The sequence below is a fragment of the Dromiciops gliroides genome, chromosome 1, assembly GCF_019393635.1.
Source record: "Dromiciops gliroides isolate mDroGli1 chromosome 1, mDroGli1.pri, whole genome shotgun sequence".
In the NCBI taxonomy this organism is placed as follows: Eukaryota; Metazoa; Chordata; class Mammalia; order Microbiotheria; family Microbiotheriidae; genus Dromiciops; species Dromiciops gliroides.
The window spans coordinates 676111194-676135512 of NC_057861.1; the positions used below are offsets into that span (position 1 = coordinate 676111194).

The 24319-nt window shown below is 43.3% G+C and overlaps 1 protein-coding gene across 2 annotated transcripts in view; it reads right to left on the reverse strand.

The window, feature by feature from the left end:
- CACNA2D2 (calcium voltage-gated channel auxiliary subunit alpha2delta 2) overlaps nucleotides 1–24319 on the reverse strand; it is a 452102-nt gene that overhangs the window by 220633 nt on the left and 207150 nt on the right. For both annotated transcript variants that reach the window (XM_043967809.1, XM_043967800.1), the window contains exon 3: nucleotides 18202–18318. In XM_043967809.1, the coding sequence (XP_043823744.1) occupies nucleotides 18202–18318 (117 nt within the window). The remainder of the gene's footprint in view (nucleotides 1–18201; nucleotides 18319–24319) is intronic.

A 24319-nucleotide genomic window follows, 5' to 3' on the forward strand; every position in this document is an offset into this window, starting at 1 on the left:
CCACAGGGTACAGTGTTTGAGGAATGAGAAGGGCCCTTATAATGACCATCACAATACAAGTTTTTATCTAGGTTCTACTTTATGATCCTAAGGGACTTGACTCCATCATCTCATCTTATTCTTACAGCTGCCCTCTTAGACAAGGAGTAACATTAACTCCCTTTTCCAGGCGTGCCCCCCAAATCTCAGAGTGACTCACCCAACATCACTCAGGTAGCAAGGCTTCTGACCCCCAACTTCATGTTTTTTTCTCACTATACCCAGCTGCCACCAGACTCATCATCTCATGGATGAGGAAAGAGGCTGAGGGAGGGTACTGGCTTGCCCAGGGGCACAAACCGAGTGATAGGGACAAGACTAGAAGCCAGGCCTTCTGACTCGCTGTCCTTGTTGCAGTGAGGTGAAGCTAAGAAGTTTTCCCCCTTCTTTCTCTTCTATATCTTGGGATTAGGAATTGACAAACTACTGGGAGGATTTGGGTTGGACTTTAAGGAGAGATTTTTGGAATGTCAAACCAATAGGATGTATTGTAGGGAGTTCTGCATCTTTAGAGATCATTCAATGAAATGTCAACAGTTTTGCTGACTGAGTTTTGAAGGGGTATAGTGGGAAGACCTCTAAAATGAAAGTTGGAAGATCCAGGTTCTGGTCCGAACTTGGCCACTAAGTCTCTCAGTGTGGGCAAGCGAGGCCTCTCCCCTCCATGGGTTCCAGTTCCCCACTCAGTGAACTGGGGGTAGATAGTAAACCCTGTTGGGTCTTCCTCCCAGTAGTATTGTGAGGATGGAATGCAAGAATGATTTTGAAAGTATTGAAAAACTGTAACAAGTTAGACCCACATAAAAAATTGTTACTGTACTTGAAGGAGCTATGATTTCATCAGGATGGATGTTTTTGCAGTGATGCAGATGAAAACCTTTTATTCTGGCCTAAATATTCATTCACTAGTAGCCAACCTTCCGGTGATTGGCTAAGCTGGGCTTTGGATGACAGACACAGAGTCTGCCACCGACCTCTTTTAGCTTGGTGGGGACCACCACAGCTTCCATGTTACCAGTCTGACTTTTAAGAACTGAGGATCCCTGTCACATCATTGCAGGGCATTAGAGGAGAAATTCAATGGAAGTATCTTCATTACTGTCAATGATAATGATATTAGTAAAGGACTAAGAAGCCCCTCCCCCACATCAAGCATATAATAGGAAGGTAGAGGCCTTCACCAGCACCCATAGGCCTTGGCTGTCCCTGCAGAAATCATTGTCAAATCCAGAGTGGGTGTGGGGCTCAGGGAGAATCTGGGATGACTGGAGATGCTTCTCAATGATAGCTCTAGTGCCTGGGGCAAGCCACAAAATCACTACGAGATAAATCTGGAGTGATATAATTAGCAGGAAAGCTGTTACGAGCCAGGTTTTACTGCCATAAATATACAGGGAATAAAAGAGGAAATGGAGCCATATTGTGGTTGTCCCTCAGCTCTGCAAGGCATGAAGGAGGCCATGGCAAGGGCCTGAGGAGGGGGGATTTAGGGTCCTAGGAGACCTAGAGTCAGTCCCACCTGGAGTGGGAAGAGAGACCCTTTCTCTCCCTTGCATCTCTTCTTCCCCCCCTCCCCAGCACCTTCCTGAGCTTGATCCAGGGAGAGTACTTAGCATCCTTTTCTAGGTTATGGAAATAAGTAGAGGGTACTGTCATCCTTCCAGGCACTCAGCTTCATAACCTTAGTGTCGTTCCTGACTCCATTTCCTCTTCCCCAGCCCCCATCAGCTGCCAGGGTCTGCTGATTCTACTTCCACAACATCTCTCACATTTGTCCCTTTCCCTACTCACGCAGCAACCACTCTAGCCCCAGGCTCTCATCACCTCTTGCTTGGACTATTGCAGTAGGAGGCAATCAGGGTTAAGTGAATTGCCCAGGGTCACACAGCTAGTGTCTGAGGTTGGATTTGAACTCAAGGTCCTCCTGACTCCAGGGCTGCTTCTCTTTCTATTGCATTACCTAGCTGCCCTGTAAGTCTTCTAACTAGGTTTCCTGCTTTCTCCATTCCATCTTCCACATAGTTGCCAAATGGATATTCTAAAGCACGTTTCATCCTGTCACTCTCCTATTCAAGAAGCTTCCGTGGCTCCCCATTATCACTAGAATAAGATATGAGGTTCTTGTTTGGACATTTTAAGCATTTGACAACCTGGTACTACCTTACCTTTCCAGACTGGTTTCCCATTATTAACCCTTTTGTGTTCTAGCCACATTGGTCTAAGTTGCTTTTACGTGATAGGCTGTTCCACATTTCTAGGGCATTTTCTCTACCTCTTGAAATCCATAGTTGCCTATCAGAGGAGTTCCTCCAGGTGTCCTGTGTCTCCTACTCTCTTGTCTCTTGTGATATTCAGGTCTGCTTCCGTGGTCCTGAGTCAAATGCTCAGTATCTCCTGTGTTGAACCCTTGTGAGATAGCATAGAGGTACATGTGCATGTGTGTGTATGTGGCTCCCTGAATCTTTCCAAAGCATCAGAGGGAGTAATAGCAATGGAAGCCCTGGCTGTAGCCTTCACTTTCTTTTTCTTTCTTTTTTTTTTTTTTGTGGGGCAATGAGGGTTAAGTGACTTGCCCAGGGTCACACAGCTAGTAAATGTCAAGTGTCTGAGGCCTTTTCTGGCCAGCTCCCTTAAAGGAATACAGTACCCGGTCAAAGTGGCTCCTTTGGGATTTGGGGAGGAAGTGTGGTAGAGTAAAAAATGTAGAGACAGGGGCAGCTAGGTGGCACAGTGGATAAAACACCAGCCCTGGATTCAGGAAGACCTGAGTTCAAATCTGGCCTCAGATACTTGACATTTACTAGCTGTGTGACCCTGGGCAAGTCACTTAACCCTCATTGCCCTGCCCCCCCAAAATGTAGAGACAGAAGACCCAGGTTTCAATGCCCACATTCCCGCTTATGACCTGCATTACCCTGGATAAGTCTCTAAACTCTGCTGGTCCTCAGTTTTCTTATTTGTGTAAAAAAAAAGGAAAGGAAAGGATTGGACTAGATTATCTCCAACATCCCTTCCAGCTCAGCTTCTATGATCTGATTATATTTCTCTGGGGTCAAGATTTCCTGGAAATCCATTGGAGGAGAATCCTGGAGTCCTGATTCCCAGGTGACACCTGGACCCCTCCCATATGCAACTACATGCACTTCAACTTCTATTCATTCAGTGAATGTGTCCTGGGTTTCTATTGTGTTCAATGTCCTGAGCTCTGCTCCATGGGAGAGAGAGATGAATAGGCTCCCCTGTTTGTCATTGTGAAACTCATATTTGAGGATGGTCATGCATATGCAAAAATAACCACAGTGTGTAGTTATATCTGATTTATAGTTATACCTCCCTTCTTATAGCACTGTGAGGGCCAGAGCGGGTCTCAGGCAGCTCTCTTTCTCCACACAGCTGAGATTAGAGCCTTACATATAGTGTTTGGACAGGAAATGTTTGTTGAACGAACGAATGAATGAATAAGCTACCTTGAGTGTTTTAAGATGTACCTCTTGGTTACATTTTCATGTTACTCTCACATTTGTTAGTATTCCACACTGTATGTCACACTGTCTGCCACATTCTATGTTCCACTGCCTGCCACATTTGATGTTCCACTATCTGCCACACTGCATGTTCCACTGCCTGCTACATCGCATGCCACACGTTGTGTGTTACAGTGAATGATCACAGTGTTAGGTGACAAATCTGTCTTTTTCAGTATTATTTCAGACTAGTTTCCTTCACTTCCTCTCCGCTCCAGCCAAATGGAACAACATGCTGTCTGATCTCTGATTTGACCACCAACGAGTTGCTCAACTTCTCTCTTTGACCTTGAACAGACGATAGTCTTCAGCTTCCTTCCCTGGGAAATGAGAAGTTGGACCTCTAATGTCTCTTCCATCTTTGACTCCTATGAGGCAGAGGTGAATCAGGAAGATCTCAACCTAGCAAGGTGACCTAGAAAATGGACACAAGCATGGGGAGCCTAATACAAAGCCCAAATTATAAGTGCCCAATAAGTGATATGGACTAATGTGGAGGAGGGAGGGATCACTGCAGGGTAGGAAAGTGAGGGAAGACTTCCCAGAGGCGGTGAGGTCATACCTAACCCTTGTCAGAGCACATCAGCAAAGCTGTGGTCAGGTTTGGCCACTACCTTTTCTGAAAGACATTGACAAGCTGGAGGACAACCAAAGGAGCAAACAACATGGCGGAGAGCCTCTGATTCATGCCAGTTGAGGAGTGGTGGAGGGAGATGGGGAGTTCATCCTAGAGAAGAGAAGACTTAGGAAAGGTGATAGCTGTTTTCGAGTATTTTTTGTCATGGGATGAGACTTGCTTGGCCCTTAGGGACAGAACTAGGAGCAATGGCTGGAGACTACAAAGAGGTTCGTTCAGGCTTGATGCCTACAAGTTATCCCAAAGCGACCATAGGAAAAGTAGGTTCCCCTTCACTGGAGGATTAAAAAAAAAGAAAAAGTGACCAAGCATCAGGTAGGGTGTAGTGGAGATTCAGGGTCAGGTAAGAGTGGAACTAGATGGCCTTTGGGGTCCCTTCCAACTCCGAGATTGTGACTCTGTCCCTTTACACACAAAATCCCTTATGACTGGCTCAGATCCTTTTCTGGTATCATTTGCTCCTGTCCAAGGTGACACCTTCTTCCTTTAGTCTTCCCTGATTTATCCAGCTAGAAGTGACTCCTCCTTCTCTATCTCAGAACACTTTGACTTTTCCTATTGTGAGGATTAAAATATGAGAGACATGGTTTCTGGGTAATTTAATCATTTTATTAATATAGCTGGTGAGTTATTAGTAAAATGAGGTCTACAGCCATCTCTTTCGGATTAAAGACCTCTTCCTCCTGGTTGGGTCTTGGTTCAAATACCCTTCCAATTGTAGGAGGTCCAGCACACAGAAATCAAACCTAATTGGTTAGCATCATTCAAATCTAATTGGTTGACATGATTGGAAATGTGTTATATTAAAATGAAGTTGGGGGAATACATGACTCAAGTAAAGATGACACCACCCAAGCTGATAGGGGGCACAATGGTTTCCACCTAGAACTGGAGGCCAAATCTCATCAGTAAAGTCCTTCAGCTTATCTAGATGAAAGAATCTTTCTCTACCCAAGGCTCCTTTTGTGGGCTTGGCTTGGGCTTGGCCCAGATGGAGAGATCTAATGAAATCTCTTAAGGAGACCTTGCCTTTGAATGGAGGGAAGAGAAGGATAAGAAAGAAGAGGAGACCTCTGGTCCCCCAAGATACTGATTATTAATAATAATTAATTTTTTGCATGAATTACTCATGTATAACTTATATTGAATTGCTTGAGTTCTTAAGGGGGGTGGGGAAGGAGGAAGAGAATTTGGAACACAAAGTTTTAAAAAAATTGATGTTAAAATTTGTTTTTACATGTAATTTGGGAAAACAAAAATTCTAAATAAAGAAAAAATAATTATTTCTCACGCTATCTTTATGAGTTCAAATCTGGCTTCAAACATTTGTTGGTTGTATGATCCTGGGCAAGTCACTTAATCCTGTTTGTCTCAGTTTTCTCATCTGTAAAATGAGTTGGTGAAGGAAATGGCAAGCCATGCCAGTATTTTTGCCAAGAAAACTCTAAATGGGGTCACAAGGCATTGGACATGAATGAAAATGACCGAACAATAATAACAAAATGCATGTTATTTAATAACTTTACATTAATTTTATTGTTATTATTATGTTTAATAACTTACATTATGGTTATTTGTTCACATGGCTAATACCGTCAATTTAATTGTAATCTCCTTGAGGAAAGAGATTCTGTCTTATTCATCTTTGTTTTTTCCAGGGACCACCAAAGGGTCCTTTACATGGTAGATACAAAAAAGGCATTGATATGTTCAGTGGGTTGAATGTAATGGAATGATATTTAATAGGAATAAATGTAAAATTCTACACTTGGGTGTCAAAAAATCAACTGTATAAACACAAGCTGAGGAGGGAAGTAGTCAATGGTTTATGTGAAAAAAATCTGGATGTCCCAATGAATCTTATGTTCAATATACATAAACAATGTAACATGGAAAGCAAAACATCTTGTGCAATCATAGATCTCATTTTCCTGAGTGAGACAGATGATCTCCCTGCTACACCCTTCCCTGTGAAGAGCATTTTGTTAGGGTGAGGGCACTAGAAACTATGTCGGATGGGGGAGGGGGTGGAGAAGGGAAGATTGAGGGAGAATATGATGGAAGTCCTCAAGTATTTGAATAATTCTCATATAGAAGAGATTTGTTCTGCTTGGCTCCAGAGGACAGAACTAAGAGCAATGGGGACGGAGGGAGTCAAGAGAAGCAGGTTTCAGCTCAGTACACAAAAAGAGTTTAATAATCAGAGCTATCAGAAAGTGGGATGAGCTGCTTCGGGAGTCAGTGAATTTTCTATGACCAGAGGTTTGAAGCAGGAACTAACTGCATGAGCACTTGATGGGGAAATTTGTTCAGGTATGAGTAGTACCAGATCCTCTCTAAAGGCTTCCTAGCTCTGACATTCTATGAATAAATGTTCATTATGTTATGTTTGTCCACCTTGCCTCCCTTTTTTAGGTCATAATATTCTTGGAAGAAGATGTCATGTCATCTAGCAATGAAAGTCCTCAGGGCCCTTAACTAGGTCCTGCACTCTGGTTTTCAGAGTAGATAATGGATAGGAAAGATACTACTGGTCCTCTAGGACCATCGGGTATGATGATTTCAGCCCCTAATACTTTTCCTCTTATTCAAGCTTAGCCCACTCTTCCCATTCCTTCTGATGCTCTTTAAGACTCTGTGCTAGGGAAATAGTTTCTGGCCTGAGTCACTAGCCTGGCACTTCATCATTTTTAGAGGGATTGGGAGCATTTTTAAAAAATAGACATTTATTTATTTTGTTCCAACTCTGTGTAAGACATTGTGCTGAAGATGCAGAGATGTCGATGCATTCCCAATTCTCCAAGTCCTTACAGCCAAATGGGGGGAATACATATGGACACAAGTATCAAAGAAGAGCGATATGAGTACAAAGGAGAAATCTAGGCAAAGTGCTGCGAAGAATTTAAGGAGAGATCATTTCCCCATGGGGAGTTCCAGGACATCATCAGGGAGCCTATTTCACTTGAATTAAAAGGAAGGATTTGAGATTAAGAGTATGGGGGCAGGGAAGCTAGGTTGCTCAGTGGATAGATCCCTGGCTCTGGAACAGGAAGACCTGAGTTTAAATTCGGGCCCAGACACTTAATAGCTGTATGACCCTGAACAAGTCACCTAACCCCAACTGCCTCAAAAAAGAAAAAAAGAGCAGGGAAATCCATTCTCAGCACAGTGGATAGAAAAAAAACCAAATAGGGATTCACATACCACAATCAAATAATTTCTATTATAATGACAAATGGCTGTGACAAAAAACTTGGTTACTGTTTCTGAGGCACATCAGGCACCTAAAAGGTGAAGCCCTGAGTGAGCTGTATCCCTCCTCCTTTTGCCCAGGAAAACACTTTGACCTAGAGAGCCTTTCACTTTTATGATAGAGTGGGACTGATATGTTCACACGCTTCATAAATTGGCTGCAAAGGCTGTCTGATTTGGTGCATTTTTGCCACCCCCTCCTCTCTCTCTCTCTCTCTCTCTCTCTCTCTCTCTCTCTCTCTCTCTCTCTCTCTCTCCTTCTCCCTATCCCTCTTCCTCTTCTTTTCTCTCTCTGTTCCCCCACTCTGCCCCAACATTTCCCTGATGTGAAGTCCTGCACTCATGAGCTAGAGAAGGTGTTATTTACTGAGTGACAAGGCTCTGGTAGGGAAAGTCTTTGACAACAGGAAAAGAAGGGACTCCCACTGATTACAGAAGCAATTAGGCTGGAAGCAATGGAGATGGTGGTGGTGGTAGTGTGGGGCAGAGAATGGAACATCTGACTTTGCAAACTGACATAGGCCAAGGCCTGTGTCCAGGGTGGGCCAGAGGCTCCTCTAACTCTGGGCAGACCTTCCCCTACTTTGATGGGTGTCAGAGTGAGGAGTGGGAAGGCCTCCAGGTCCTCATTAAGCACCAGGCTCTTAGAGGTTGATCTAAGTCCTGACAGGATCCTGTGAGTCTGGGTGCATAGCACTCTTCCATTAAATGTGTCAAGGAGCAGCAGCAGAGAGAAGAGGAAGACTAGGAAAAAGGAGAGAAGAAAGGGAAGTAAGAGCAGGAAAGCAGAAAGAGGAATGTGGTATATTGGAAAAGCTAATGGATTTGAAATGGAGGACTTGGGTTTGAATCTCCTCTCTGCCACATGTGACCATCTCATCTCTGGGTCTCAGTGTCCATATACATAAAATAAGGGGGGGTAGATTTGATAATCTCTGAAGTCCCTTTCAGCTCTAAATCTATGTTCCTCTGGGTTGAAAGGCAACAGGCAGGGAAAGAATGGGAAAAAAAGAGGAGGAGAAGAAGAGAATGAGGAAGAGAGAAGAAAAGAAAAAAAATAAGTAAAAAACAGAAGAGAGGAAAAAGTGACAGGGAGTGAAGGGGAGGGGAAGGACCTGAAAAGCAAGGAATAAGAGTATGAAAGGAAAAAAGGAAGAGTCTATAAAGGGGAACACAGAGTCCTAGAACTAGGAACAACAGGTAAGTGTCAGGGGCCAGATTTTGGCTCATTCCCCAGTGACTCCTCCTGACCTGCTCAGCTCCATCTTCCTAATACTCTTTTATTGTTGCTGTTGTTCAATCATTCAGTCATATCCAACTCTTCATAACACTTTGGGACCATAGCATGCCAATACTGTCCATGGACTTTTCTTGGCAAGGATCCTGGATTTCTTCTCTAGTGGATTAAAACAAACAGAGATTAAGTGATCTGCCCAGGGTCACACAGCTAGTAAGTGTCTGAGGCTGGATTTGAACTTGAACTGGTCTCCAGATCCAGTGCTCTATCCACTGAGCCACCTAGCTATCCCTACTCTGTTCTACTAAGTCTAAAAGCCAGCTGAACTAGACAAGTGGCTATCTCCCACACATGTTGTGACAGCCACAGACTTGACATGAACAATTCCAACTTAATTTTGGAATAAGTTCATGTACCCCCAAGAACTCTAAAAAACAAAAGAAAAAACAGCATTATGATAACTAGTTGTTGGTTGCGGCATCCTGATATAAGTGGTCTCCAAATAAAATAGAACCAGGAGAGCTCACTATGAGGGTGTTATTGTTGGTTTGTTTTCACAGAACACAGGGTGACCGCTTGTGGCATTAAATTCACTGGATTAGCATGTAGACCCAAACCCTGAATTGCCTGTACTTTTCACAAAACCAAGTCACATGGGGTCCCAGCCACCACCTCTCATCAAGATGGACCAGCCTGGGCTTACAGCAGTGATCAAGGTCTCTAGCTTAGCAGGGGCACCTGGATTGGCTGCATCATTACAAGCCTCATCAGCAACCACGGAGAAGCCACAGAGCTCTCCAGCTGCTGGGGAGCCCGGTGCAAGGCTGGATGCAATCTCCCCTCCACCAGACTGATTATGGTCTGGCTCCTAGTCATTGCTACAGATCTGACTGCCTGGAGCCCCTCCAAACGTAGGCACTGCTGAGACCACAGATCTTCCACTGTCATTCCATCATCCTGGGGGTGGGAATATAGTGGCGTAGTTGATGGCTAATGGGGAACTCTCACTTGCTAACATTACAGTGAATTAGGTAGTTTCCATGGTGTAGTGTGGAAACCTAGGAATGGGCTGCTCCCCTCTTGGTGATTAATGCAGTAATCTATCATTGAAAAATATGCTGCATGCATCTGTGTAAATTAAAGCAGATGTAGCATTGAAAACATACAAAATGTCTCTGTTGGGTGGGCACAGGAGAAATATTGCATGTGCTTGTAATATATATTGGGTGTTTGTACTCAGGAAGCCAATAAATACACACTTCTTTATGATCCCACTCTGACCCCCTACTCGTCATGTTATTTCTCATGCTCAGAGGTCTTCTCCCCCAGGCTCCCTGTTTCTACCTATTGAATTCCTGTTGCTCCATTGCTTAGCCATGTCCAACTCTTCATGACCCCATGGACCATAGCATGCCAATACTGTCCATGGGGTGGTTTGCCATTTCCTTCTCCCTTGGATTAAAGTCAACAGTTAAGTGACTTGCCCAGGGTTACACAGTTAGTAAGTATCTTGAACTCAGGTCTTCCTGACTCCACACCCAGAATTCTATCCACTTAGTCACCTAACTACCTGCAAAGCCATCTTTTAAAAATTCCTACCCAACCTTTAAAAACTGAGTGCAATGTATAATCTATATCAAATTGCTTACAGTCTCAGGGAGGGGGGAAGGAAGGATGGTGGTAGAGAATTTGGAGCTCAAATTTTTTTTTAATGAATGTTAAAGCTTATTTTTACATGTAATTGAAAATATATTATTCAAAATTAAAAAAAATCCAACAGTGTAAATGTTACCCTGTCCAGGAAGTCTTCCCTGGCCCTTCAGTTGAGAATGACCTTTCATCCTCTCACACCTCATCAGGCTTTCTATCTCTGTTATGTATTTCTCATGTGTAGTTTAGACTAACATTCTTTGTGTCCATATTCTGTCATTTAACAGACAGGGAGCTCCATGCGATGGGGGGTCAGGTATGACCTATTTTTACTTCTCTCTCAGAACTCAGACAGTGGTTCCATAGACAGTGGGCACCAATGTTTATTGAAAAAAAGGAATGACTGAAAAATTGTCACTTTCAGTGTGATTTGGGGCAAGTCTTTTTCTTCCCTCTGAGCCTCAAATGTCCAATTTGTAAAATATTGGATCCTGCTCTTGAGGGCCCCCCTTCTGGTTTATTCCCAGCATCCTAAAAGTAAAAGGGGCTTCAGCTTCAGAGGGACCATCCAGTCCAACTGATTCCAAATAAGAATCTATACTCCAATATATTTGATAAATGTAGTATTATGTAGTTCTTGCCTTAAGCTTTCCAGTTAGAGGAAACCACTACCTCCCAAGATAACCCATTTGACTTTGGGAAATAATTTAATTATTCTACATTTTCTTACATTTCACCTAAAGTTGCCTCTTTTCAAGTTCTACCCCATGCTTCTTGATCAGCCCTCAAGGATCAAGTCTAATACTTCTTCCTTTAGTCCTTAAAATATTTAAAGACACCTGCCATGTTGCTTTCCTTTCTTCCTTGTCCCCAAACCTTCATTTCTCTAGTTTGAACATGCCAAGTTCTTTAAGCCAAAGGCCTTCACCATCCTGGTTACTCTTTCCTGGAGGTTCTCTGGCTTACCAATGTCCTTAAAATATGGTGCCCAGAACCAAAAAGAATATTTCAGATTGTCCTAATCCAGAATACCGTGCATGCCTTTTTCTTTTTCTTTCTTTCCTTTTCTTTTTTTTTTTGGTGGGGCAGTGAGGGCTAAGTGACTTGCCTGAGGTCACACAGCTAGTGAGTGTCAAGTGTCTGAGGCCAGATTTGAACTCAGGTCCTCTTGAATCCAGGGCTGGTGCTTTATCCACTGCACCACCTAGCTGCCCCAGATGATCTGTTCTTGATGAAGCCATGATGGCCCTAGGTGATCATTGTTTTCTTTTATAGATGTTCATTAACTCTCTCTTTAATAATATATTATTTTGCCAAGAATTGAAGTTAAGTTCACTGGCCTCAAGCCTTCATATACATCCCCGCCCCTTTTAAAAAAACAGCTGATATATCTCTTCTTTTCCAACCTATCTGTACCTCTCTGTGAGACTGGTTCCATTTGCACGTGATTCTGAAAATGAAGGTGAGGTAGCCCTCCATCTGTGCCTAACTTTAAGAGAAGAACACAGAGTTGACAGGATCACATAGGAGCTAACAGAGGACTAGTCCCCAGACCCAACATCATCTGCATGAAAATGTTCAACACCCTAAGCCTCGTTAGCCTCTGGGTTGGTTCCTGTCCCCATAAATGGCCCTCACATCTTTTTGATAGACTCATTATAAACATCTGATTGTCTCTGATTAGATGAGACAATAAACTTCCATCCCAGTGTGGCTGCATTGTCAAACTCCCCTTCTGCAATCCCCCAATTAGAATTCCAGACCTGAGAGAGGGGATTTAAATTGGATTACTGGATGAGGTCCAGTGAGAGAGGCACAATGTGTTGGGAGCAGCAGCAGCACCCCCTTCCCCCCTTCCCTTCTCACCCCTCCCACACACACTTAGGCAGGCCCCCAAACACATACCACGTAAACCAGAGCCGCCAGCCAGGGTTTGATTAGGAGTGAATTAAAAATATAATTAAAACAAAAGCTTTTCACCAGCAATTAGGCAAGAAGTGGGAGAGAGAAGGGCTTGTCACGATTAATTAAGAGAGCTCTGAGATTAGACCTTTAAATGAATCTCCTGAGCCTTGTAGGTACCCTCTTCAGAGGCAGCAGACCTTGGTTCCCATTGTGTCTCTGGGTGACGAGACTAAGAGAAGAACTAACTACATGGGCTCAGAACACTGAGGCAGGAGAGCCTGGACCTGGGTCTCTCTCAGGGAGCTTTCCCTGGGAGTTCAGGTTGCCGGCTTTGCTTCCACTCTGTAAAGTGTTGATAAAAATCACCTCCTCCAAGAAGCCCTCCAGATCAAGCCTCATCTTCTCTGCTCACTCTCTTTCTCCTTTATCCCCTCTAGAAGAATAACAGTAACTCCCGCCTGTAGTACACTTTAGCTTCCAAACACTCATCTCTGTTATGAACAACTGATATTCACATAGCGCTTTGAGGTTTGCAAAGTACATACATTATTTCACTTGTTCTTGACAACAACCTGGTGCATTAGGTACTAGAAGTTTTATTATTCTCATTTTGTAGGGGAGGAAAATGAATCTCAGAGAGGTTGCCATTTATCGATGGTCACACAACCAATAAGTGATGGGGTTCGCTTTTGGGTGTCAGTGGGGATTCAGACTTAGGTCTCTCCTGACTCCCATCATGATGCTTTTTCAGGAAATTGAGACCCAAGGAACACTGATACCTGACATCCCCCCCTCCCCCTTCAGTAAGTTAATGCAAGGCGAGGACCCATGGATACATCCTGTAGACTTCTGAAGGGGAACATTTTATATTTTATATAATGTACATGACTCAGGGAAGCGCTTATCTCACAGCTAGAGTTAGAGTTTAGTCTGCCACCTAGTTAGCACCACATCCCTCTAGAATCCAGCTCAGCAGAATGTAAGCTCAGAGAGGGTAAGGAGTTTAATTTTTCTCTCTCTATCTTCAGCACCGAGGACAGTGCCTGGCACACACTAAGTACTTCATCAATGCCTACTGGGTATAATTTAATTCTCTTGGATCTAATAATTCAGGGAACATTCAACAGCCGTCACCCAAGGGCAAATAAAATATTTTTCATAGGAGAGGGATTTAGTACTCTTCATCCCAAACCGATCTTTGATAGCTGATCGCTGCTTGAGTCCTTGGGAAACATAAGAATAACATTAAGAGCTCATGTTTCTAATGTGCTTTAAAGTTTAGAAAGGGATTTCATCAGATTATGCCTGGGAGGTAGGTAGAATAAGTTTTATTATTCCCATTTTGCAGATTAATAAACAGATGGAAACACTATAGCCTCACATTTCTGATGAAGTCTGGCCTTTCTTACACTATACCACTATTTTTTATTGGCTCAGTGCTTTGGAATCCCTCAGACCAAGCAAGCTCCTCAGGGTACAGGAAATCAGGGGGTGGGCAGTGGCAGCTATAACAACATTGGCAGGAACGGGGGATGGAGAAGACTAATCTGAAGGCCAAGGCACAGGGGGATAGCCCCTGTGGAGAATGGGGTTCAAATCTCTCTCTCTCTCTCATAGAAGATCAAGAAGCAGAGAATGAAAGAGTAACCGCCAGAGATGGAATGAAAAGAGGAGGGCACACACACACACACACACACACACACACACACACACACAGACAAAAACAGAGACAGAGACACAGACACAGATACAGACAGAGATAAAAACAGACAGAGACAGAGACAGAGAGACAGAGACACACAGAGAGAGGACAGGGCAAGGAGAAAAGGACTCTGAGAGACAAATAGTGTTACTGAAAAAGAGAAAGAGATGAGGCAAGATAGAGACAAAGTAACTTAAAGAGGGAAGATGGAAAAGAGACAAAGACTGAGAACAGAGCCAGACATAGAGGATGAGGGACAGAAAGGGAGATGGAGAGGCTGGATGTGATAGTAGATAGGGAAGGCAAGAAGAAAGAGAGAATGTGAGAGAGATTGCCAAAGAGATAGGGTGGGAGAGAATCTGAGATAAAGGAACTAAGAAAGATACAGAGAGAATGGCGACGCCAGAGAAGCCTGTGGAAAAGGCTGGCATTTCACTTTTCATCATCTTCCCCTTCTCTCCTGCTGTTCCTGTCATGCTTCATGATCTGCATTCCTGCCCCTGATGGTCGTCAGCCCCTGCACGAGTGCCCCCTTCTCCCCTTCCCCCGCCCCCATCACCATCCCTGCTGTTAGTCAGAAATGGGAAAGCAGAGGTGGGAGCAGGTCTGGTGGAGCCCTGGCTGGGAGGAGGGGGGAGCAGGGTACTGGGTAAAAGGCTTGGGTCCCATCACCGCTGTAGTCTGCATGACCTTGGGCAAGGTCATTCCCCTTCCTGGGCCTCAGTTGTTCCTTTTGTAAAAAGCAGACGCTGGACTACACTGGATTTAAGAGCTCTTCCAGCTCATACCTCCTCTCAGTTATGTTCTAAGGTTTCCTTTGGACCCTCCTTTATTGCCTCTTGCTGCCCCTTTCCCCTCATCATGCCCAAAGTCCTCAGGGCCTGACACATGCACGCTGGGAAATCGCTACCCAATGACTTTTCCTTTCTTTCTCTCTGGTTGTCTTCTCTTAACCTCCATTCCTGGAAAATGGAATGACCTCAGGCCCAATGACATGCAGAGACCATGTCTAATGTGGGGTTGGCCTCAAGCTGAGCTCCCTAGAGGGTCGGGGAGGAGAACAATGATGCCTGGTTTAGATGGTGACTGGGGAAGAGAGGGAAAACAAGCAGGGCTGAGCCATCTGGACATAGCAAAATCTTTAGGCTACCATTGTCTCTCTCTCTCTTTTTTTTAGAATACGATGGTAGTTTATTTAGGGGCAAGGGAAGGGAAGGGGGGTAAGGGAAGGGAAGGGAAGGGAAGGGAAAGCAAGAGAAATCCTTGGACTTCTCTTGGGGAGAAAGGCACAAAGCATGTGGCTCTGAGGTACCAATCTCCCTACCATTGTCTCTTTTTTAAAAAATATTTTTAGTGAGGCAATTGGGGTTAAGTGACTTGCCCAGGGTCACACAGCTAGTAAGTGTTAAGTGTCTGAGGCCGGATTTGAACTCAGGTACTCCTGACTCCAGGGCCGGTGCTCTATCCACTGCGCCACCTAGCTGCCCCGATACCATTGTCTCTTAAAAAGGGGGTGAGGGCTCAGAGGGTCCCTCTTATTATATAAAAAAACCCTCCACTCCCTGAAATCCTCTTTGGATTTATAGAGCTTGAAAGGATCTCATAGCTCATTTAGTCTGATCTTCTCATTTTACAGATGAGGAAACTGAGGCTCACAAATGCTAAGTGAATTGCCCAAGGTCATATAGGAAGTAAGCACTGGAAGTAGGATTTGAACCCAGGTCCATAGATTCCAGAGTGACTGCTTTTTCTACAGCATACACTGACATTCCTTGGGGTAAGCACTGCCTTTTTCAGTCTCCTCCTTACCCCCTGAAGGGGGCAGGGAAGAATGTTACACGTTTAGCTGCCCCTATCTCACGGTACCTAAGGTAACCCAACCTTTCTCCCTGATGGTGGTACAAAGGCGGGGGATGCTGAGAACGTCATGAAGGGGTAACTGGGACTGGGGAGGTGCTGAAGACAAGCCTTCAGACATATTTATACTTTTCAGTTCTTTGGTACTATGAAAAATGCTGTTACAAATATTTTGGTGAGGCAGCTAGGTGGCTCAGTGGCTAGAGACCTGGGCCTGGGAATCAGGGAGACCTGAGTTCAAATATGGCCTTAGAGACTTTCTTTTTAAAAAAATTTTTAAAAATAAAGTATTTTTAAATTTTTTTCCAGTTACATGTAAAGATAGTTCTCAACTTTTGTTTATACAAGCTTTCCAATTTCAGATTTTTCTCCCTCTGTCCCCCTCCCCCACCCACTAGACAGTAGGTAATCTGATATAGGTTTTATATATATATATATATAAAATTAAACATATTTTTGCATTAGTCATATTAGAAGAGAAAAATCAGAGCAATGAGGAAAAACCTCAAAATAGAAAAACAACAGCACCAAAAACAAAAGAAATAGTATGGCTCAATCAGCATCTATACTCCACAGTTCTTTTTTTTCCCTGGATTTGGAGATCCTCTTCCATCATGACTCCCCTGGAACTCTTCTGTACCATTGCATTGGTGAGAAGATTATGCTCAGACACTTTCTAGCTGCATAATTCTGGGAGAGTCACTTAATCTCTGTTTGCCTTAGTTTTCTTTTTTCTTTTTTTGCAGAGCAATGAGGGTTAAGTGACTTGCCCAGGGTCACACAGCTAGTGTCAAGTGTCTGAGGTAAAATTTGAACTCAGGTCCTCCTGAATCCACTGCGCCACCTAGCTGCCCTTGCCTTAGTTTTCTTAACTGTAAAATGGGGATAATAATAGACCCTACCTCCCAGGGTTGTTGTGAGGATCAAATGTGCTTAGCACAGGGCTTGGCCCATGGCTCTTAATGTATGCTTCCTGATGTATATGGGACCGCCTTGGGATATATGCCTAGCAGTGGTATCTCTATGCCAAAATGTATAGACCCTCTAGTTCCTTTCTTAGATTAATTCCAAAGTGCTTTCCAAAATGATCGGACCAATTCACAACTCCACCAAACTCCATTCACCAGGCTGCCTTTCCACATCCCCTCCTCGATGCACTGTTCTCATCTGTCGTCATCTTCACCAACCTGCTGGGTGTGAAGTAAAAACTTGGGGTTGTTCAGAGGCATATTTCTTTGACTGTTGATGATTTGGAGCATTCTTTCATATGATCATTGATAGCTTGCAGTTTTTTTAAAGACCTTTTTGCTTATATCTTTGATCACTAACCTATTGAAAAATAACCTTTAGGGTGCAGCTAGGTGGTGCAGTGGATAAAGCACCGGTCTTGGATTCAGGAGGACCTGAGTTCAAATCTGGCCTCTTGACACTTACTAGCTGTGTGACCCTGGGCAAGTCACTTAACATTCATTGCCCTCCCCAACCCCCAAGATTAAAAAACAAAAAGAAAAATAACCTTTAGTTTTATATATTTGTGTTATTTCCAAAATGGACATATGCTACTTATGTGACCCTGGGTAAATCACTTAACTGCTACCTGCCCCAATTTCCTCATCTATAAAATGGGAATAACAACACTTACCTTCCTAGGATTGTTGTGAGATACAAATGAGACACTCTATGTGAACTGCTTTGCAAACCTTAAAGTGCTATACAAACGCTACTTTTTATTGTCTTTTATCTCATAGATATTAGACCCTTACCAGAGATGTCCGATGCCAATTTTTTGGCATGTTTATACTTTTTCATGTCATACCTTTATGGACATTCTCTTACTGGAGCAACACAGTAAAGCCTGTAAGACAGGCATTACTTTCATGGAAAAAAAGAAAAAGACAATGATGGTTGAGTTAGTGACAGAAGCAGGACCAGTGTGGCTCCTAGTCCAGGTCTCTTGGAATAACCATCAGAGACCAAATCCCTGAAAACCAGCTCCAGGGGATCTCCTGATAAGAGAAGAGACCGTGTTCCCAGCATCAACTGTGCCTGTCTCCAAGCGCCCAATCATCCTGGCAATGAAGAATAATATGGATAGTTTTCTCCTTGCGGCCTCCAAAGAGAGCCCTGGAAGCCATGATCTTGAAATGGATTCCTTGGAAGGAGGACTGACAGAGAGTAAAGCATTGGTCTAATCAATTGTTGGGACACTTAGTTACCTCATCCATAAAATAGGCACAAAAATAGCACCTATAGCACCTACTTCCCAGAGCCATTTGTGAGGATCAGATGAGATTATATATATTAAGAGTTTTACAAACCTCAAAAGTGCCAAATAAAAAAACAAACAAATAAATAGATGAACACATAGATAAATATGACAGACTTTCTTTCTTCTTACCTTCAGAGCCCGGACCTTCTTGGCCAGTAGGCTCTCGATATCTCCTGCCACTTTCTCCACAAGTTTCTGGGGGACGTTCTCCTCGATCTCAAACAAGTTTCTGTTGTCCTTGTAGATCTGGAGAAGAAAGGAAGATGAAGAAAAGAAAGTCAGGATAGAACAGAAGAAAAATATACATTTCTGGGTTAGAATGTTGGCTCTCTGAATTTTTTTTCTTAAAAAAAAATAACTTGTGTCTCTGTAGTGAGGTAAGGGTAACAAAGCGTTTTCCTCACAACAACCCTGTGAGGTAGGTAATATGTGATTATTCCCATTCTACACATAAGTAAATTGAAGTTCAAGAGGGATAAGTGACAAGAGGCAAAAAGCTCATAAAAGTGAGCACAGGGATTTGAACTCAGGCCTCCTGACTCCACAGAACAACAGAATTTCAGAGTTGGAATGGATGCCAGTGACCATCAAATCCAACCTATTCTTCCCTGCCCCTCCGACCCCCCTTCAAATCCCTACATGGGGTGAATTGGCCTTTACTTGAAGACCTTTAGTGAGGGAGAGTACTACCACCAAAGGCAGCTTGTTCTACCTCTGGCTAGCTCTGCCAGGAAGCTTTTCCTCGCATCAGATGTAAATCAGTCTCTTTGTAGCTTCTACTGTCTGCCCTTGACTTTGCTTTTGGAGCCAACTAGAACAATTCTCCTGCCTTGACAGATCTACAAGTTTTGGAAGACAGCTATCATGGGGTGTTGAAATGGAATGTTCTTTCTTTATGCACCTGAAATTCTAGAAGGGAAAACATCCCTCAAATCTCCCCACCCTGACATGGGTGTGATCATGCCATTCCCAGGCGAACACTGCTCTGCCCACTGTGTAAAATTCTCCCCTCCCCAGAAAACAGATGATCCAGAGGAGTGGTGATTACTATTATGAAGGAATTCTCTGCTTCAAGAATGGGCTTATTTCAATGAATTTAAGTTTTTGTTTACAGGTACAGGACAATCTAATAGAACGGGTGGTGGCCCTTGTCCACTGCAGATGGAGCAATAATGAAGAGAAACATGGAAAAATCATGAGGAGAGAGATAGCGTTTTGATTAACAAAGAGCTGATTCATGCCCATACTATTTTCAGGAATGCATAAAAAGAGGAATGCCTGTATTTTTAGATCTAATAGCATATAGTATATTTATATGGTGTTTAAAAGAATACCCTGGGGCAGCTAGGTGGCGCAGTGGATGGAGCGCTGGCCCTGGAGTCAGGAGTACTTGAGTTCAGATCCGGCCTCAGACACTTGACACTTGCTGGCTATATGACCCTGGGCACGTCACTTATCCCCAATTGCCTCACTTAAAATTTTTTTTTAAAAAAAGAATACCCTAATATCTCAAAGCCCTTTAAAAAGAGAAATTCAGTCCAGAGACTCCAGTCTCAATGGTCCCTAATCAAATCCAAAGAAATGTCTGCCAGGGGAGGTGTTAGCCTAACCTGGAAGATTTTAGAGGAAGATTTCACAAGCCCCGAGTCTACCTGTTTTACTATATCTTGGCCCTCACAGATGATTAAGGACTTTTTACAATCTAATCTATCCTATTCTTCCTCCTCCTCCTCCTCCTTCTTCTTTTTTGGGTGAGGCAATTGGGGTTACACAGCTAGTAAGTGTCAAGTGTTGAGGCCAGATTTGAATTCAGGTCCTTCTGACTCCAGGGCCAGTGCTCTATCCACTGGGCCACCTAGCTGCCCCTATCCTATTCCTTCTGAGATAGCAGGGTTGGTATGGGGTTGAGAGGATTAGTCTGGCTCCCATTGTAACCAAGGGTATATGGTTATGAGATAGCTGTCTTAGGGTACAGGGTCCATTTATGATTAGGGTCAGGGCTCAGTCTGACCAGGGGCTGGGTTTTCGTTCTGGTCTGCAGTTGGGTCAATGTATGAACAAGGTCAGGGACAAGGCTGTGACTAGGTTTAGGGGCTCAGTACGTGGAAAAGGTTAGGAGTGAGCCTGTAGTTGCAGTGAGGAGAGTGGATGACTCTGTATAGCCCATTCCCACTGCTGAAGAAATATCTCAATGTGCATATCCTGTTGACAGAAGGTCTGGGTTTTTAATCCTTCACTAAACTGCTGGATGAACTTGTGCATTTTATTCCTCCTTGGCCTTAGTCCCCCCCCCCCCAATTATAAAATGGAGGAGAAACAGACTAGTTGATTTCATGATTATTGTTATTGACCTCATTTATTTTTACATCATCCTCATTTCTAAATATCTCTTTCCTCTACTCATCACATAACTGAGAATAAGAAAGAAAAAGTCCATTTCAGAGAAATCAGCAAATGCACTGATGATGTCTGACAGGATATTCGATATTCTGTCTCTAGAGACTAGTTGATTTCTAAAGTCTCATGTAGGAATAACCTTTTACAACTCTGAGATTCTAGAATCATCATCTTTATACATAAGGCTGATTCAATGCATTGTAGACTTTCTAGGACAAAAGGCAGACGTTAGAAAGCACCCCCCCCACTCAAGGTTCTAAACAGTGGTCTTCCTTGATTTCTGGTCCCCTACCCTCACTACTCTCCAGCTTTCCTTCTTTACCACTGAAAAAGAGCAGAAGATTCTGCTAATGAATACATCTGTCACACATCTGTTTCTCCTTCTCCATAGAAGATAGGAGGAATAACAAACAATAGCAACAAAATGATGTAGAGTTGGAAGGGCCTGGAAGTTTGGAACTGGAACCCAGTGCCTTAGAGGTCACCTAGTCCAAACACCTCATTTTAAAGGTGAGAAAACTGAGAGGGGAAATGATCTGCCCAAACTCACCCCAAAGAACTGGGATTCCACACATGACAGATACGTCCAAATTCCCCTTTTCTTCCAAAACAAACAAACAAAAAAGTTTTATTAGTTTTATTTTAACACTACTATGGCGTCCCAGTTTTCCTCCCCACTCCAACAGTATCTTTTCTTATAACAAAGAAAATCAGTTAAGTGAAACAGACAGACCGGTAGTGAGTGATTGACTTTTGACTGACCGAACTGACAACAACCTGCAACTGTGGCCCGCCAACCCACTCAGTTCAAGGGAAGGAGCTGTGGTTCATTATTCATTTTTCTGGAAACAAGACCAAACTGCATATAATAGAAATTCTACCTCTTCTAGTGGTTTGATTTTGTTTATATGATTGTTGTTGTGATGTCTTTTGTTCTCCTGGCTCTGCTGACTTCGCTCAGTTCCAAATGCCTCTATCTGTAGATCCAGTCACTATTTCTAATGGTATAGCAATGTTCCATTACATTCAGTTGCCACTTATTTTGGCCATTTCCTAATAAAGGGCCACTTACTTTGGTTTCAGTTTTTAATTTAATTTAAATTTTTTTTTTAGCGAGGCAATTGGAGTTAAGTGACTTGCCCAGGGTCACACAGCTAGAAAGTGTCAAGTGTCTGAGGTCGGATTTGAACTCAGGTACTCCTGACTCCAGGGCCGGTGCTCTATCCACTGTGCCACCTAGCTGCCCTGGTTCCAGTTTTTTGTTACTCCACAAAGAGTTGCTCCAAATATTTTGGTATATATCCAGTTCAGTTCGGTTCAGCAAGCATTTAGTGGTGGCCACTGGGGATGCAAAAGCAAAACAGTTCCTGCCCTCCAGGAGGTTATATTCCACTGGTGTGTGTGTGTGTGTGTGTGTGTGTGTGTGTGTGTGTGAGAGAGACACCCGTATGGATAAGCACTGCAAAAAAAGTAAATACAACTCCAATACAAAGTTATTTCAGGGGAGGAGGAGAACACAAACAACTGTGGGGGACAGGAGGTGGGGGGTCAGATAAGACCTCAAGTAGAAGAGAGGATTGGGGCTAAGCCTCGAATGGAACTAGGGATTCTAAAAGGGAGAGCTGAGGAGGGAGAGTACTTACTGTAAGTAAGGGGTTTAGCCTCTGCATTGGGAAATGATTTCTTTTTGGTCTTGACTGATGATTTCATTGACATAGGGAACTCAGTGTGAAGAAGCTCCCTTCCATTAATGCACATCACCTGAGGTTCTCTGACTTAGAGTTGCCTGGGGGCACTGTGAGGGTATCTGGCTTGCTGTGGGGGAATAGCCAGTATGTGCCAGAGGCATGAATTAAACCCAGGTTGTCCTGAGTCTGAGGCTTACTCCCAGGGTTGCCGCCATGTTGTGGTGTAAAAAGTAAAAGCTGACAATGGAACATTAAAAAAGACAGGAAAACGCAAAATGTGCCACAGGAACCAAGACAGGCAAATGTCTTGCTTTTCAAAAAAGGGAAAATGGTAAATTTCAAATCTTTTGGTGCACTTGAGTTTGTTTCCTGGAAAAATTCTAATATTAAATAAATGATATGAGTGTATTTGGAAAGGGACTTACAAAGAACCATTATAGCTTCATGAAGACTAGGTGAATGGGGGGCAGCTAGGTGGCACCACAGATAAAGCACCAGCCCTGGATTCAGGAGGACCTGAGTTCAAGTACGCTTCAAACACTTGACACTTACTAGCTATGTGATCCTGGGCAAGTCACTTAACCCTCTTTGCCCCGTGCAAAAAAAAAAAAAAGAATAGGTGAATGAATGAATAATAATGAGTGGTATAGCCCTTAGCACAGTGTCTGGCAGACAATAATGCTTACTAAATGTTGATTGATTGATCCCAAGTGATTGATTGATTGATAAATTATTTATTAAGTGCTTCTGATGTGCCACAAGCTATGCCTAGCATTAGGGATAAACACACAAGAAAACAAGAAAGCTTCTGCCCTCAAGATGCTTACATTCTAGTAGGGAAAGACAATAGATCAAGGGCAAGGGACAGGGAATGTGGTGGCATGGTTTGAAAATGCTTAGAAATGATGTGAAAACTTGGGTCTGGGCAAGAGAAGGTGAAAGGTCACCTCTCAGAACCAGGTCTCAGGGTGGCCCCAGAGTCAGTCAGAGTCTAAGACTCTGGTGGGAAAGAAGAGGTTGAGTATGATGACTAGAGTTCAGGAAATGGCTCAGAAGTGATCCTACCCAACTGAACTCGGGTGAGGTTTGTTTTTTTTTCTTTTTGACATTGTTAATAGGCTGGTAAAAATAGAGGAATACCATTGACTTAGTAAACAGATTTTAGCAAAGCATTCAACAAAATCTTTCATGATATCTTTGTGGACAAGCTGGAAATATGTGGGTAGGAGTACATTCCAAACCAGTTAGGAGTAATTCCCAACTAGACCCAAAGAGTAATATTTAATGGGTCTATGTCAACCTAGAGGTCTCTAGCAGAGAGTGGGACCTATGCCTTATATCATTTAACATCTTTTTTTTGGGGGGGGCAATGGGGGTTAAATGACTTGCTAGTAAGTGTCAAGTGTTTGAGGCTGAATTTGAACTCAGGTCCTCCTGAATCCAGGGCCAGTGCTTTATCCACTGTGCCACCTAGCTGCCCCCCCATTTAACATCTTTATCAATGGCTGATGAAAGCATAGACAACGTGCTTATGAACTTTATAGATTTGATAGTTGGGAGGAATAGCTTACAAGATAGATAAGTCAGTCAAGAGCTACCAAGAGGCTGACAGGCTAGATCAATAGGCTAAATAAGGGGAAATTTAACATAAATCCTATATTTGGGTTCAAGAAAACCAACTTAGCATGTACAGGAAGTAGGAAACAAATGTACATCTGGTGGTTTTAATGGACTTCAGGCCAATATTAGACAAAAATGTACCATGATAGCTATGGGAGGTACAGTATCTCCTGTGGGGGCTAGGATAGGTTTTTTTTTTTTCCCCTAAAACCATTTGGGAGTCTTAATCGATTCATAGGATAAAGACTCCAAACACTCATATAGCTTCTTAGTGGCTTAAGCACAAATGCCAGCCCATGAGGAGGCAGGGGTTTCTCTCCCAGATTTGAATGGTAGGGAAGCTATGCTCAATGGAATCAATGCTGTATCCCTGCTGAGTATCCTTTCCCATGCTAGGGCTAAGTAAATCTTTTGTTAACTGCTAGATGGTCTATGTCCATCCCATTTTGTTACAATTCTGAGCCTGAAGTACCAGATCATCCATCCTGAATCAGACCTGGTCTACAACAGTAGCCAAAAAAGCAAATGTGATCTTAAGCTGC